Source organism: Quercus robur, chromosome 8 (genome assembly GCF_932294415.1).
Source record: "Quercus robur chromosome 8, dhQueRobu3.1, whole genome shotgun sequence".
NCBI lineage: Eukaryota > Viridiplantae > Streptophyta > Magnoliopsida > Fagales > Fagaceae > Quercus > Quercus robur.
The window spans coordinates 7387091-7403283 of record NC_065541.1 but is presented as its reverse complement, the minus strand read 5'-3'; the positions used below and the strand labels follow the sequence as shown (position 1 = coordinate 7403283).

The window sequence follows — 16193 nt, the reverse complement described above, 5'->3', positions numbered from 1 at the left end:
GATTCTTTAGTCTGCTAGCAAAATAGGGTTTTTTGAGGAGTTTAAATGGGTTTGCTTTTGGGGAAGAAAGAGAGGTTTTTTAATTAGGTTTGTTTTAGGAGTTTGATCGGGTTTGCTTTTGGGGAAGAAAGATAGGTTTTTTTTTTTTTTTTTTTTTTTTTTTTTTTTTTTTTTGAGAAACAAAATATAGGTTTTTTAATATATCTAATATATATCAAATTGAAGCTACGGCCCACTATTAGATAATTAATATTTTTTTAATTATTTTTTTATTAAAAAAATATAAATAAAAAATGTTGACGTGGAAAATTGTGGAGAGAGCAAGGCTTCAGTTATATATATAAATAGATAGATAAGTCTAGATTCACCCATTTTCCTCTATCTTTTGTGTGTGTTTGTTTCTCAAAAAAAAAAAGGGGGTATAGATTCACCAATACAATTAAAAAAAAAAAAGATTACAAATAAATTATACAAAATTTATAAAAGTCCCACTCAAAATCATTACTTAAGCAAAAAAAATACATGAAATATTCTCAAGTGATTCTAGTACAATGTTATTTAAATGTATAACTAAAAAATTTATTGTTAAATCCAAAATAAAATACTTATTTGGTATATGTAATAAATATTGTCTAAGGACTTTAAGTTTTGTCTACTAAGTTCCAACAATTCATCACTTCAAAATATGTGTTTAATATGCATAGGTTTTTTTTTTTTTTTTAATAATTTTCTTAAGTAAATTTTTTTCTTCAATTAATTGTTATTTTTCTTATTTTATAGTATTTTGTTACTTTTATTTAGATATCAATTAGAATAATAGTTTCTCAAATGATTCTTCATTGTTGTACTGCTTTGTTACTTGTGGATCAAATAACTGTTACATATTGTTAATCATTTAGTATATTCCTCTGGTTTGTTAGTATCGTAAGTTGTAAATTAAGTAATTTTTTCTAAATAAAATTTCATAAGGTTAAAAAGGTAGTTTTTTTTTTTTTTTTTTTTTTTTTTGAGAAAAAAAAGTTAAAAGTATTAATAATGTACGTTTTTAGACCCCTTAAAACTCAAGTTGTTTAACCTAATTAATTTAGCCAAGTGATTACTTAGATAAATTATTCAGATCTAGGTTAAAACAAAACAATCATATCATGTAAACAATGCGGAAAAGTAAATAACACAACGATATGATAAATCAGGAAAATCAAATCGATAAAAAACTTGGGGAAGATTTAACCTAGCTGTCCTCAAGGTAAAACAGATCCATTATGAAATAATTGAAGTTTGTACAATAGAACTTAGACTACTAACGTCCTATTGCTACCTCAAGTCGAAAACTTACTACCACGACCACGTGACAGCTCCGAATCTACAGACTCCTTCTTTCCTTGATCCATAGCAACTACAAGTACTCCCACTTGTGTTTTTCTTTAAGCTCTTGAAACAGCAACTGAAGAGATCACCAAGTTCTTGAGATCAATCTTGATCTTGATAACCCTAAGTATGTATAAAGGTAAACACCTCTAGATTTCACAAGAGATTCACACACACAACATATCAACAACCTGTAAAATGTGGCTAGGGTTTTTCCTTTTTTACTTGAAGCGAAACATAAAACCCTACACGTCATATGAGCTTGGGCTGAATTGGAAATTCTGTAGAAAAAACAAACTGCACGAGCTTCGATCGATCGAGTCTAATTTTTGATCGATTGAGCCTTGCAGAAATTGAATAGTAATTTCTTGCAATTACTTGATTCCAACTTTACACATAAACACACTTTAAGCAGCCTAAATCTAGATTCTAAGTTTTGATCATGGTTTGCCAACATTACATATTGAAATTCTAATACATTAAGTTCCTAAAGTCTTAGAACCTAACAAATAAAGTAAAGATTATCTTAGTGAAGTAAAAAATATATGACTAATACCGCATAAATACTTTATTTAAATTTAATTTTTTATATTACACTTGCGAATATTTCAATTACTAAATAATATATGATTTATTCAATTTTTTATGATATAAAATATATATATGAAAACAAAAATGTTGATATTAAAAAATCTAAGAAAAGAAATTAGATTAAAAATTTCTTTGCACGAATTATTTTATTTATCTCTCCCAAAATATTAATAATTTACTCACATTTTTAAGTAAATAACAAATACATAGATATGTATGACCGTGGTCCGTGGATAACTCAACGTTAGATTTCTAATTGACCAAACTCTTGTAATTTCTTAGACATAGAAATTTTATCTATTAAACTCATATTTTGTACGTGCATCTTCAATTTAATTACAGCGCCATATCTATTTTAAAAGCATATTAGTTTGTTGGTTTCATGCATTCTGAAGAATATATCACAAGCACAATGCACAAGAAGTACAGATAATTAACGAAAAACAATCACCCGCATAGAACCAAACGTGCAAAAAGGCCAAAGTAGGACACAGAAACAGATGCATACCTATTTCTAAATTTAATTATTCTGTTTCTACACTATCTGGTGATGTCGGAGAGAGAGCGATCATATTGGGATTAGGAACATCATCAAAAATTTCAAAATTGGGTATGTTGTCGTTTATTATTTGGAGGCAAGGATAATAGAAGAATGTATAGGCCATTTATGAATAGTTTTTTTTTTTGTGTATGAAATTCGTTGAAAATTGGTTGAAGGGGGAAGAGGATGTTAAATGCATCCTCCTTAAATCTTAAGGGAATGGAATAGAATGGAATATTATAATGGAATATTATAAGGGAATTTAAAGGAATGGAATGAAATAAAATGTATTTAAGTAAGGGAAAGGAATGAAATGGAATTGAGTAACCTTGATTGGATGTTTTAAAATAAAGGAATAAAAATGAATGGAATGTAAGTAATCTTGTTTGGGAGCAACATAGAGAGAATGAAATAGAACCATTTTATGACAATATTACTATTAGACCCTTATTTTAAAATAAATGGTTGAATATATAGGGGTATTTTGGGAGTTTTGGTAAAAAAATCATTAAATCTAATTTCATTTCCTCCCATTCCTCCCAATTTTAGGGGAATGAAAATTTGAGGTTTTAAGAGAATTAAGAGGAATAAGTGTTTCCTCCTACCCATTCCATTCCCTCCCACTTAAACTCCCAAATAAGAGAATGAGTTTTCCATTCCCTCCATTAAAACTTCCAAACAAGGGAAATGAAGAATATTCTAAAATTATTATCTTCATTTCTTTCCATTCCATTCCATTCTCTCCTCCCAAACGAGGCCTTAAAGTTTAAGGGTTTTAGTTCATTTTGCCCAAAAAAAAAAAAGAAAAAAAATTAAATAAGGGAAATGCTAACAAATGCCATTAGGGCATTGGTTAATAATCTATTTAAAGAAAAATTTTATGAGAAAAGAAAAGAAAAAAAAAAAAAAAGCAATTAATGTTTTGACAGTTTTTTTCATTTCCCATAAAAGTAATGTCAAAACTTTCCTAAAATGGATTGTTAACTGTATGGCACCGGGCATCTAGGGCCATTTGGGCCTTAGACCCAAGCTCTATAGTATGACCCACGGTTCCTGACACCCCTATCGGAAACTAGGCTTAAGGCCCACTAGGGTCATGGGCGTAGATCCTATGATATCATGTTTGGCCCAGAACCCGTTAGGCTGGTCATTGAAATATATGCTCATTAATTCATGGTCGGGAAGTTGTCCAGCGCATCCCATCTCCAACAAGTGTGACTTCTCAGGGAGGCCATATCTCGGATGCTTGGCGACTCCTTGAGAAATACCGCCGCCGAATATCACCCCCCTCCCCTTTGAGTGGGAACCAATTCCAATACCACCCTCACTACACCCCACTCCCAACTAAACATCCATTTAGCAATAACAATATTAGACCTCCTTTCCCACTAGCCGTAAGAGTAATCATGATTTTTCCACTAATTTTGGGCTATAAATATGTGAGGCTAAGGAAAGGAAAGGGGTTGTAGAAAGTTTGGGAAGAAAGTTTAGAATCAAGAATAACAGTCATAAAGATTGAGAGGAAAGCGATACAAAGGTTGGAAAGATATTGTTGGGTCTCTAGGTTAGAATCACCCAAAGTAGGAAATCCAAAACCCACATTATAAGTATATTGTTAGCCCAAGAGTGAGACAGACCTTTTAAGCTCGTTTGGGGTGCGCATAATTAGCACCGTTTGTGGAAATCTCCTACAAAGCCGTGGTTCGGCCAAGACTTACACCCAGAAGATATTCGGGAGACGGTCAGAAGGTTTTGCTGAAAGTGGTTCAGTGGGATCATCTCGGGGATCCACATGGTGAGAGCGAAGGCAAAAAAGGTGTGAAGATAGGGAGAGTGAACACAAGGAAGAACAGTCTAGCCTTGGAGAGGGGTTGTAGCAAACGAACTGGGCAGTATTGGATGCTTCGGGGCACAGGCAATTGGATGAGAGAGATGAGGAGTTTAAACGGTTGCGTAGACTGGTAAGAGATTTGGAGTTGGAGGCAAGGGGCAGACACCGAAGAAGGGGTCGAGATAACCAAGTGGAGGGGTCTATGAGTGGAGGAGATCGCTATGGTTGTGGGTCTGATCGGTCCGATTCCCATCGACACCGGGATCATTCACACTCACAGGAGTCCCATAGACGTCGAGACCGTTCGTATTCACGAGAGTCCCATCGACATTGGGAATGTTCACGTTCACAAGAGTATGAAGGTCAGGGTTCGGATTCCCTAGAGGAGTAATGGCCCCGTAATGCAGCCATGGATGCTATGAGCCGCGCCTTAGAAAAGCTGCTTGATTGCCATTCTCAGATGACATTGAACAGGCCCCAATGTCGAATAGATTCACTCGACTACCATTTAATTCCTATGATAGGAAAACGGACCCGGTGGAGCACATCAGCCATTATATCCAAATGATGTCTCTGCACACTCACAATGATGCGCTGATGTGTAAGGTATTTCCTTTAAGCCTTAGGCCCACAGCATTGAAATGGTTTAATGGGTTACGGAAAGATTCCATTCACAGTTTTAATGAGTTGATCCAAGAATTCGGTGTCCGGTTTGTACCCTGTAGTTGGGTACAACAACTTATTGACGCATTGCTTTCTATGAAAATGAGGGTTGGGGAAACCCTTCGCAATTATACCAGTCAGTATTGGGAGCTTTACAATGAGATAGGTGGAGGCAACGAAAAGAATACGATGAGCACCTTTAGGATGTGGCTCCCCGAGGACTCCGGATTACTGGAATCACTGACGAAGAAGTCTCCCGAGGGTATGAGGCAGCTAATGAGGTGCATTGAAGAGTACAAACGTCTTGAAGATGATCGGCTGCGGAGTAAGGATAAGGCCCGGCTAGTGAATCACCCTCGACAGCCCGGATTTCAGCCCCGGCCCCGAAAGGATCTAAGAATACTAGAGCTGGAAATACAAATGGGAGAAGTGAATGTGACATTCAAAGAGCCAATGCATAAGATCGTAGACTGAATTAAGAGCGAGCTGTATTTTAGATGGCCAAACAAGATGGGGGGTGACCCGTCTCGGAGGAACCAAAGCTTTTATTGTACATATCACAAGGATAAGGATCATACCACCGAGCAATGTCAGATGTTGAAAGATCATCTAGGACAGCTAGTGAAGACTGGATATCTGAAGGAGCTTATGGTGGATTCTGGAAATCGGGGTACCGACCAGGGTGTTCAACAAAGGGGAAATCCTCTCCCACCACATTTGGGAGTGATTGAAGTCATCCATGCTATCCTGAGGGGTCTGATTATAGCTAGAAGAGGAGTACTAACTGTAGTATCCATGGGAAACTATGCAGGAGAGCAATCACTTGAGAAAAAGATGAAGATTGGACGGGAGCCCATCATTTTTGGCGATGATGATTTAGAGGGAACGGTCCAGCCACATGACGACGCGTTGGTAGTCACGGCCCAGATAAGCGATTTCTTAGTCAAAAGAGTGATGGTAGACCAAGGGAGTAGGGCCGATGTGATGTATCTGGACCTATTCATAGGGCTCGGGTTAAAAAACCGAGACCTATTAAAGTATGATTCGTCGTTGGTTCAGTTTGATGGCAGGGTGGTCGCTCCTGAGGGACAAATTTCCCTTCCTGTAAATATGGAAGGTAAGGAGGTGATGGTAGCATTCATAGTCGTCAATTCGTTTTCTCTATACACAGCGATTTTGGGACAACCGTGGATCCATGCAATGGGGGTTGTTCCGTCCACCTTGCATGTAAAGGTCAAATTTCCCACCGAGTAGGGCGTAACCGTGGTAAGGGGGAGCTAGTAAGTGGCCAGGCAATGCCTGGTGGCTGTAGTTAATAGGAAGAATGAGCAGGCTGAGCAGAAGGAAAGTGTCGTGGAAGCCCCTTCATAGCGATTACAGAATCCCCGGGATGGAGTGGGGGCTAGTTGTGCCGAACAATTAATCAGAGTAAAGATACTACCGGATATTGATCGGTATTTTTAGGTAAGGGCAAGTATGACTGATGAGGATAAGGTAGAAACGTTGCTATTTCTGATGCGGAACATAGACGTCCTTGAATGGAGCCTGTATGAGGTGCCTGGGGTTAATCTCGAGTTCATCGTTCACAAGCTTAATGTAGACCTGTCATTTCATCCAACGAAGCAGACGCCGAAAAGGTCGGCCAAGGAACAGGTCGAGGCAGTAAATCAGGAAGTCGATAAGTTAAAAGAGGTCAGGGCGATAAAGGAAATCTTCTTCCTAGATTGGTTGGCAAATACCGTGGTGGTTAGAAAAAAGAATGACAAATGAAGAGTCTGTGTAGATTTCATGGATTTGAACCGAGTATGCCCAAAGGACCCATTTCCTATGCCAAAGATAGATCAATTGATAGATGCTACCTATGGGCACCCGAGGATGAGTTTTCTGGATGCCTTTCAGGGCTACCATCAGATCACCTTAGCTGCTGAGGATCAGGAGAAGACGACATTCATCTCTCTAGATACAAACTACCACTACACCATGATGCCCTTCGGGCTGAAGAATGTTGGGGCAACATATCAATGAATGATGACTAAAATGTTTTGAGCCAAGATTGGGCGTACAGTTGAGGTATATATTGATGACATGGTGGTAAAAAGTAAGCAGGAGGCACGGCACATAGAGGATCTTTGGGGTGTATTCGAAGTGCTTCGACAACATAAGCTATGCCTAAACGCGGACAAATGTGCCTTTGGAGTAAGAGCTGGCAAGTTCCTTGGTTATCTAATCACCAATCGCTGGATAGACGTCAACCTCAATCAGATCAACGTCGTGCAATGCCTTAAGCCCCCAAGCAATCTGAAGGAGGTACAGATCTTGACCGAAATGTTAGCTACCCTTAATCGGTTCATTTCTAAGTTTGCTGATCGCTGCCTTCCATTCTACCAACTTCTAAAGAAATGGAAGGGATTTCAATGGAATGAGGAGTTTGAAAGAGCTTTCCAAGACTTGAAAGAATATTTGACGTGGGCACCCATGTTAGCTGCCCCGGAACCCGGGGAGGACTTGTTCATGTACCTCTCGGTGTCTAATCATGCCGTGAGTGTCGTGCTTTTAAGGGACCAGGGGATGCAGCAGCACGTGTACTACGTTAGCAAAACTATGGTCGATGCCGAGACCAGATACTTACCCCTAGAGAAGTTGGTGTTAGCATTAGTGAATGCTACTAGGAAGTTGTCTCACTATTTTCAAGCCCATGTTGTCTATGTCCTAACCGAGTACCCTTTGCAGTCGTTATTGAAGAGATCTGATTTCACGGGCCGGATAGCCAAGTGGGGGACCCGGCTGGGGTCATTTGACATAAGGTACAGGCCAAGGAGTTTGATGAAGGGCCAAATTCTTGCTAACTTTGTTGCAGAGTTTTCACCGAAGAACGAGGGGGAAATGATTTGTCATGTAGAGTGTCGCCCGTGGAAGGTATTTATGGATGGTGCGTCGAGCGTTATGGGGGCTAGTGCCGGGATTGTCATCATCACCCCGGAAGGAGTACGATTGGAGCATTATTTTAGGTTAGGGTTTAGGGCCTTTAACAACGAAGCTGAGTACGAGGCCTTGCTCGTTGGGTTAAGAACCATTTTAGGTATGGGTTCCCGAGATGTAGAGATTTATTCAGATTCTTGGCTGGTTGTCAACCAAGTGCAAGGCAGTTTTGAAGCCAGGGATTCTTGAATGAAACAATACTTACAAGTGGTGAAGCAAGTCATGAGTAAGTTTTATATGACAAAGGTAGCTTAGGTTCCTCGAGGACAGAATAGACATGCCGACTCTCTAGCCATGTTGGCATCATCAACGACGGAGGACGTGCCTCGGTTAATCAAGGTAAAACTCATCGAGGAGCGAAGTATTGATACAGCGATTGGTGTTGGTGTTGCGGTGATTTCATCGACCGAATGATGTTGGATGGACCCAATCATTGACTTCTTTGCCTAGGATCAGGTCCAGAATGATGAGAAGGAAGCTAATAGGGTTCATCGAGTAGCTTCTCGGTACTGGTTGTCAGCAGATCGTAAGCTCTACCGGAGGTCTTTTGGGGGTCCGTACCTTTTGTGCCTACACCTTGAGAAAGTTAGCCGAGCTACATGATGGGGTTTGTGGCAATCACGTAGGGGGCGTTCTTTGGCACACCGAGCAATGACTCAAGGGTTCTAGTGGCCTTAAATGTAGAAAGATGCAGTCGAATATGCATGCCCCCCTGATCCACCAACCGGTTGGCCATCTGAACCCGGTCAACATTGCTTGGCCTTTTGCACAGTGGGGGCTGGATATTCTTGGCCCATTTCCCCAGGCCACGGGTAACAAGAGGTTTGTGTTAGTAGCTATCGACTACTTCACCAAATGGGCGGAGGCGTTAAAAAGTTCATGTGGAAGAACATAATCACGAGATTTGGGGTTCTGGACTCTCTTATATCTAATAACGGTTTGCAGTTCGACAACAAGGCCTTTCGCGAGTTTTGTAGTGATCTTGGCATCAAGAACAGGTACTCCTCCCTGGCGTATCCTTAAAGCAATGGACAAGCTGAAGGCACTAACAAAGCGATTGTAAATGGATTGAAGAAAAGGCTAGACGTTGCAAAGGGTAGGTGGGCCGAGGAGCTGCCCAGCGTTCTGTGGGCATACCAAACGACTCCCAGGAGATCAACAGGAGAAACCCCGTTCTTCTTCACATACGGGGCAGAAGCCGTGATACCGGCCGAGGTGAGCCTATACAGTGCATAGGTCGAAGAATTTACTCCGGCCTGGAACGATGGGTTGATGCTGGAGCGTTTGGATTTGTTAGAAGAATACCAAGAAGCGGCGACTATTCGGCTAGCCTAGTATCAACAGAAACTTGCCCAGCGCTACAACCGATGTGTAAGAACAAGGAAATTCAATGCCAGAGACCTAGTGCTACTAAAAGCAGTAGGGAACATGCGGGATACAAATGCTGGGAAACTGGCCCCTACCTAGGAAGGGCCTTACAAGGTTACTGCTATCGCGAGAGTGGGAGCTTATTACTTGGAGGATCTAGATGAAAGACCACTTCCCCGGCCGACTCCCAGGAGATCAACAGGAGAAACCCCGTTCTTCTTCACATACGGGGTAGAAGCCGTGATACCGGCCGAGGTGAGCCTATACAGTGCATAGGTCGAAGAATTTACTCCGGCCTGGAACGATGGGTTGATGCTGGAGCGTTTGGATTTGTTAGAAGAATACCAAGAAGCGGCGACCATTCGGCTAGCCTAGTATCAACAGAAACTTGCCCAGCGCTACAACCGATGTGTAAGAACAAGGAAATTCAATGCCAGAGACCTAGTGCTACTAAAAGCAGTAGGGAACATGCGGGATACAAATGCTGGGAAATTGGCCCCTACTTGGGAAGGGCCTTACAAGGTTACTGCTATCGCGAGAGTGGGAGCTTATTACTTGGAGGATCTAGATGAAAGACCACTTCCCCGGCCATGGAATGTCCACAACTTGAAGAAGTTCTAACACTGATCAGTTAAACACAGGGGCGTAAATTGAATGAAACATTATATATATGCTTTATAAAGTAATATTAAGATTATGTTTATTCCTACAGGTGAATTTAAATTCCATTATTGATCTATTAACACCAGCCAATGGATAAGGAAAAAGTTAAGGAAACCAAGGCAACATGTTTTATGCTAAGGATAGAAACCTATCCCTGGTTCGATTCCTATCACCGGGCAGGTGGAAAACCTTAATAAAAAATTCTCAAGGGCAGAAACTTGTCCCTGGTTCGATTCTCATCACCGGACAGGTGGATACCTTAGTAAAAAATTTCTTAAGGACAGAAACCTGTCCCCAGTTCGATTCCTATCACCGGGCAGGTGAAAACCTTATCAAAAATTTCTAAGGACAAAAACCTGTCCTCGGTTCTATTCTTATCACCAGGCAGGTGGAAACCTTAATCAAAATTTTCTAAAGACAGAAACCTGTCCCCGGACAGGCAGAAACCTTAATCTAAATTCTCTAAAGACCTGTTCCCAGCTCGGTCCTCATCACCAGATAGGTGAGGGCCTCGTGCTAAGTATCCCCAACGGTGTTCTAGCAAAACTTCTCGCAGTAAAAGGCTTCATGTCCGGGAATTATTTTGGACACATCTTGGACCACTACAGTGGTACAAGGGTACCTTCCCCTAGATCGCCCGACTAGAAGACGAAAATAATCACCCGGACGTGCTAAAACAAAGCCTAACAACCTTAAGACAACCATACACGGTTCTCGGTATCCAAAGCCAAGAAAAAAAGTTGTTAATGCAAACAGAAGTACATAAAATAAAACCATTGTTTGGTCACCACAGCCCGGTGACCAGGAAAACAAGCCCGAAAATAAATGGAAATGAAATTGAAGCCATTGTTCGGTCACCACAACCCAGTGACCTTGGGAAAACCATAAAAAGAGAAAATAAAGTAAAAGCAAACATAGATAAAACAACTAGTTAAACGCGAATGTTAAACGGCTGGGTCGGCAGGCGGGGGTCGAGTTGCTTCACCGGTTGGCTGACTGGGAATGTCCTCAGTCCATAGCTGCTGGGATTGTTCATTATCTACCGCATGGAGGTTGCTGGAAACCTCAGGGTCAGCGTGGGCGTCAATTGCTTGGACCAGCTCCCTCATGCTAGTGGTTTCTTCCTCGTCTGCAACATTGGCTTGACTCTGGAAGGGGGGCGGAGGAGCCAGGTAGAGGATTTGGCCTAGGTCTCTCAAAGGGGAGTCCTCGGCCACTCCTATCACCTGGAAGGCTGCCAACCATCCCTCCCCGAACCCATGGAGCTGCGCCTGGTGGACAACAGGCTCTGCAGACTTCTCAGCGTCTGCGAAGCCCTCGTTATACCATTTGTTTTCGTACGCTTCAAGGGTCGCTTTGAGGTCAGCTATCTGATCGTCTAGGCCAAGTTAAGATTGTTCGCCTCTGCTAATTTAAGCTCAACGCCCTCTAGTTGACCCTCCACCTCAACTATTTTCTTCTTCGCCAGTAATCGGGCTTTCTCTGAGGATTGAGCTTTCTTCTCCACAGCCTCGACAGCCTTGCCTTTTTCCTTCGTCTTGGCATTGGCAACGTCCTTCAACTCTTTTTCCTGCTCAGCATCCTTGGTGAGTTCCTTCAGTCTCTCACCAAGGATGTGAGTCATCTGCGTGGACTGGTAACACAAAAACAAGTGTGAGGATAGAAGAATGATTCATGTATTTAAATAAACGAAAAAGGAAGGAAAGAGAAATCGCCGCCATAGTGTGCCACTACAACCATCGTACTAACGAATCCTCGTCCCCCTTAGAGAAAAAGCGAACATCCTTGGGTAGCAGTAGGCAGTGCACTAGGCTCTGGGCCACCCTTCCCTCTTCGCCCTTATCCCATACTATTGCGCTGGCCGTAGCTGGCAGAGGCCCTGCACCAAACTTAAAGGTAGGCTACCAAGGGACTACGGGCTAAGAGGAGGATGCTACATTCGCACCAACTTGAGCAGTAGACTGAGATTCAGCCACCAACTCCCAAATCATGATCCCGCTAGACGGCTGGGTTGGGGTTTTGGAGGGGGCATCGCTAGGAACCTTTGGCGGTTGATCATTAAGACACTTCTTCTTTTTCGTACGACTGGAAGAGGGGGGAGGAAGAGCTCGGCCCTTACCCTGGGGCTATTGAGACTCGGCAGGAGGATGAGTGCTCGGCAAGAATCAGCTGATCGTCATTTTTCGCCTCGTCATTGTCTCAGCGTCTAGTTTGACCTCGGTTGGCGGGACGAGATCTACCGGTTCTTCAATAGGAAAGTGCGCTTGGTGGCTTTAAGACGCACTCGGCAGATTCATCTTTGATCGGGGTGAGATCGTCCGCAGTTGTATAGTGTGGACTAATGTCCCAGGCTTCGCCGGAGGTCAATTTGGGGGGGAGGGGGGGGGGGGAGGAAGTTCACGTGCCACACATCTATGTAGGACAACAAAGGGTTGTCTAGTAATAGGTCTTGACTGAAGGGTTGCCAAGTCCTGTAACGGGGTAGCAGCCGAGTATGAGATGCGATGCCCGAAGTTGCCCATCGGTGTGAACAATTATCTCGGACCTGAGGAAAAAATTCAAGTCCCTTACGTGCACCACTCTAAGGTCCGGAATGAATTCTTTGCCATCTGTAACAAAGGAACACAGTAAATTAGTGCCCGAGTGGGTAAAACAAACGTAAGTAAACAAAAAGGAAAAAGAGATAGATAGGTAGGCAATACAAACCAACTTCGCGCGGTGAGAGTGAGCAGGGGAGCTCATCGGCAAACCAATTGCCACTCACCCAGACAAACTCCTCGGCTGAGTTTCTGTTAGAATCGGGCAGGCATGAAATTAGCCGTACCCGATAATTCCTAACTTTTAAATAATATTTGGTGTTTTTATTTCCACGCAGGCTGTACATGAAATTTATATCGTGGTGGTTCAATTGCAAACCGTATATTTGATTCAACCTATCAACACAACTAACTACCCGATAAAAATTGGGAGGAAGTTGCTCGGGGTTCAAACCATAAAACTTAAGGGTGTTAAGTAAGAGTGGAATCACTGGAAACCTAACCCCACCCTCCAAAATTGCCATCAAGGGGAAGAAAGCGGTACTCGAGTCGGAGCATCTATAAAGAGCGATCTCGCTCTCATGGCAGTATGCCACATTCACATCTTCAGGGATGTTAAATGTCTGCCTAAAAGTGGCTAAGGACACCCCAATATTTAAAAGGTGAGAAAAACCCATCCTAAACTCTAGAATTGAAGGAAGAGACTAAAACAAAAGAGAAAGGTAGAGAAACTTACTTTGGGCTCTAGAAAAGAAAGGTACTCTGGGTTAAAGGTGAACACATAGAGAGGTATGCATGGCAAGGAGGAAATTTAGTGAGCGAAGAATGCAAAAGTCGAAGAGTGATTCAGAATGAACTATTTATAAGGGCCAAAAAGGATAGAATAAATACCACTTAATAAATGAAGAGAGGGAAACTCTACGAATCCCATCACAATTGCCACACGTGCGCCATCTCGGTTTGTGAACCATCGGGTGATAATGACAATTGAGCCAACCGTTAGATACAACGCGTCTTTTGAGGGCGCATTAATTAACCTTTCGACCATCTAGTCCCTATTGGTTGAACTTCCCGGATTGCTACTGTCTCTTGGACTCCTTGATTCGCCCTCGAGTGCCGAGCATGAATCAAGGGGGGGCTAATGTATGGCATCGGGCATCCAGGGCCATTTGGGCCTTAGACCCAAGCTCTACAGTATGACCCACGATTCCTGACACCCCTGTCGGAAACTGGGCTTAAGGCCCACTAAGGTCATGGGCGCAGATCCTATGACATCATGTTTGGCCCATAACCCGTTAGGCTAGTCGTTGAAATATATGCTCACTAATTCATGGCCAGGAAGTTGTCCGACACGTCCCATCTTCGATGAGTGTGACTGCTCGGGAAGGCCATATTCTAGATGCCCAGCGACTCCTTAAGAAATACCGTCGTCGAACATCACCCCCCCCCCCCCCCCCCCCCCCGGCTTTGAGTGGGAACCAGTTCTAATGCCACCCTCACCACACCCCACTCCCAACTAAACATCCACTTAACGATAACTATATTGGATCTCCTTTCCCACTGGCCATAAGAGTAATCACGATTTTTCAACTAATTTTGGGCTATAAATATGTGAGGCTAAGGAAAGGAAAGGGGTTGTTGAAAGTCTGGGAAGAAAGTTTAGAACCAAGAATAATAGTCATAAAGAGTGAGAGGAAAGCAATACAAAGGTTGGAAAGATATTGCTGGGTCTCTAGGTTAGAATCACTCAAAGTAGGAAATCCAAAGCCCACATTATTATAAGTATATTGTGAGCCCAAGAGCGAGACAGACCTTTTAAGCTTGTTTGGGGTGTGCACATTAACCATTGCCCTAAGGGCACTCGTTAGCATGACCCTTTTATATAAAAATAATAATCTATGGTTAATTCCAAGAAATTCTAGAATTTCTAAATTTTTTATTCGGACATAGTGTTGATTTCAAGCAAGCTTTCTAAAACCCATGTTCCCCAATTGGCATTAGTCAAGACTCTTGCCAATGAACCCTTCCCATTATCAAGATCGGACGTGCCAATTTGTGCCTTTTTGCCTGTAGGGTTGAGTATTTGGGTGATATGATTGAGTTAACCGAAGCTTCCTATTTTCAAGAGCAAAGTACATTTTTTGTTGTTGGGTTTTAACAAATATAGGTTATGAGTTGTGTGTTAATAATGCTATTAGTGAGTTTTAATTTTGATTTGGAAGTTTTTATGTTAGGTTGATTTGGAAGTTTTTAACCAAACAAATCTAGGCTTTTGTTTGGTTGCTCAGAAGTGATGAATTTTTTGGTTGGCTTTCTATTTGAATGAATACTTTGTTGAATTTATATAAATATTGTATTGATTTAAAAATTTGGAAATCTAAATGTTCTTCCTAATGGTTGGCCTTTTATTTTATTTATTTTAAAATATTTTTTTAGTTTTAGAATTTTAAAAATACCAAAATGACGTTTTAGGAAATTTATTGGTAACCCTTCTAATAGAAGTTACAAAATAACTGAATTGAATAAATTAAATAAATTTAAAAGTTAGAGAACTTAATTGAATGAAATTGAAATTACAAAACTAAATTGCTTTTTAGAAAGAATTAGAAGATGCAATTTATAATTTAGCCTTTTTTTTTTCTTTTCTTTTTTTTGTCAATTTTTCTGCAAAAATATTTGAGAATTGATTGTCCTTCATCAATTTTAAAAATACCAAAATAACCGATTTTTTTTTTTTTGTTTTGATTTTATTTTATTATTATTATGTTTTTACTATTGGTCTTTTGGATTTTATATTTGGTCTTATTGGCTAATTCCATATTAGTATTTTATTTAATTTTTTTATAGGTTAGCTAATTTCTTTGAGTCAATGTAATTTTCATAATTTAATAATTGGCCTTTAGCCGTAGTCAATTAGATTTAGGTTTAATCTTATTGGTCTATATTGGTGTGTTATTCTACTTCAATGGGCACAAGCTTATGATGAATAAAATTTCTATTGAAATCTCAGCTTCATGTTGTATCTAAGCGACAGTAGGGGAGCGCAATAAAGAAATAAAGTCAATAGGTCTCTTGGGGTGCATATGGAGATGATCGTGACATTCGTGAAACAATTTAGCAGAGTCCTCGCTCCTAAATTTATTCTTATCAAAACAAAAGGAAGAGGAACTAGTTCGAGGTCCCTTAGAAGCCATGATCATAAAAGAAATAAGAAACAAATGCAAAGTGGATCGACACACGTTACACAATAAAATGTCACTCACACATTTTGTTGAAAACATGGAGTGCAATATGAAAACAACCATGGATAAAGTGAAAGATTACCCATAAATATGTCCAAAAAGAAGTTTAAAACCAAAGGGGAACAACCCCATTGTGTACAAACATTTGACAAAAAGAAATTAAAAAAATAAAATAAAATAAAATTAAAACTTGAGCTCAATATCAAAACTTGTAAAAACCCCAATTCCTAAACTTAGATATGAGTCTACATGATTTTATGATGTAAATACAATAAAATATTATGAGATTACCTTGAATTGATAAGTGAAAGATGTTGGAATCAAAAGTTCTGGTTTAACTGAATTAAATTTGATAGAGTGTGGAAGAGAAAGGGTTTAGTTTCAGATGACCAAGTGAAAGCAAATTAAGA

General features: G+C 40.7%; 2 protein-coding genes across 2 annotated transcripts; both read left to right on the top strand.

The window, feature by feature from the left end:
- Window positions 1-4552: 4552 nt before the first annotated feature.
- LOC126695772 (uncharacterized) lies at window positions 4553-5468 on the top strand. Its single transcript, XM_050392589.1, has 2 exons — window positions 4553-4693; window positions 4806-5468. The coding sequence occupies exons 1-2, from the start codon at window positions 4553-4555 to the stop codon at window positions 5466-5468; spliced, it is 804 nt and encodes a 267-aa protein (XP_050248546.1).
- A 36-nt stretch (window positions 5469-5504) lies between these two features.
- On the top strand, window positions 5505-6248 carry LOC126695771 (uncharacterized). Its single transcript, XM_050392588.1, has one exon. The coding sequence runs from the start codon at window positions 5505-5507 to the stop codon at window positions 6246-6248; it is 744 nt and encodes a 247-aa protein (XP_050248545.1).
- The last annotated feature ends 9945 nt before the right edge of the window (window positions 6249-16193 follow it).

Excerpts from the sequence above, each read along its gene's own strand:
- LOC126695772 (XM_050392589.1), top strand. The coding sequence starts at position 4,553 with ATGGTTGTGGGTCTGATCGGTCCGATTCCCATCGACACCGGGATCATT. Across the intron at positions 4,694-4,805 it reads ACGTTCACAAGAGTATGAAG|GCCCCAATGTCGAATAGATT; the intron begins GTCAGGGTTCGG and ends GACATTGAACAG.
- LOC126695771 (XM_050392588.1), top strand. The coding sequence starts at position 5,505 with ATGGGGGGTGACCCGTCTCGGAGGAACCAAAGCTTTTATTGTACATAT.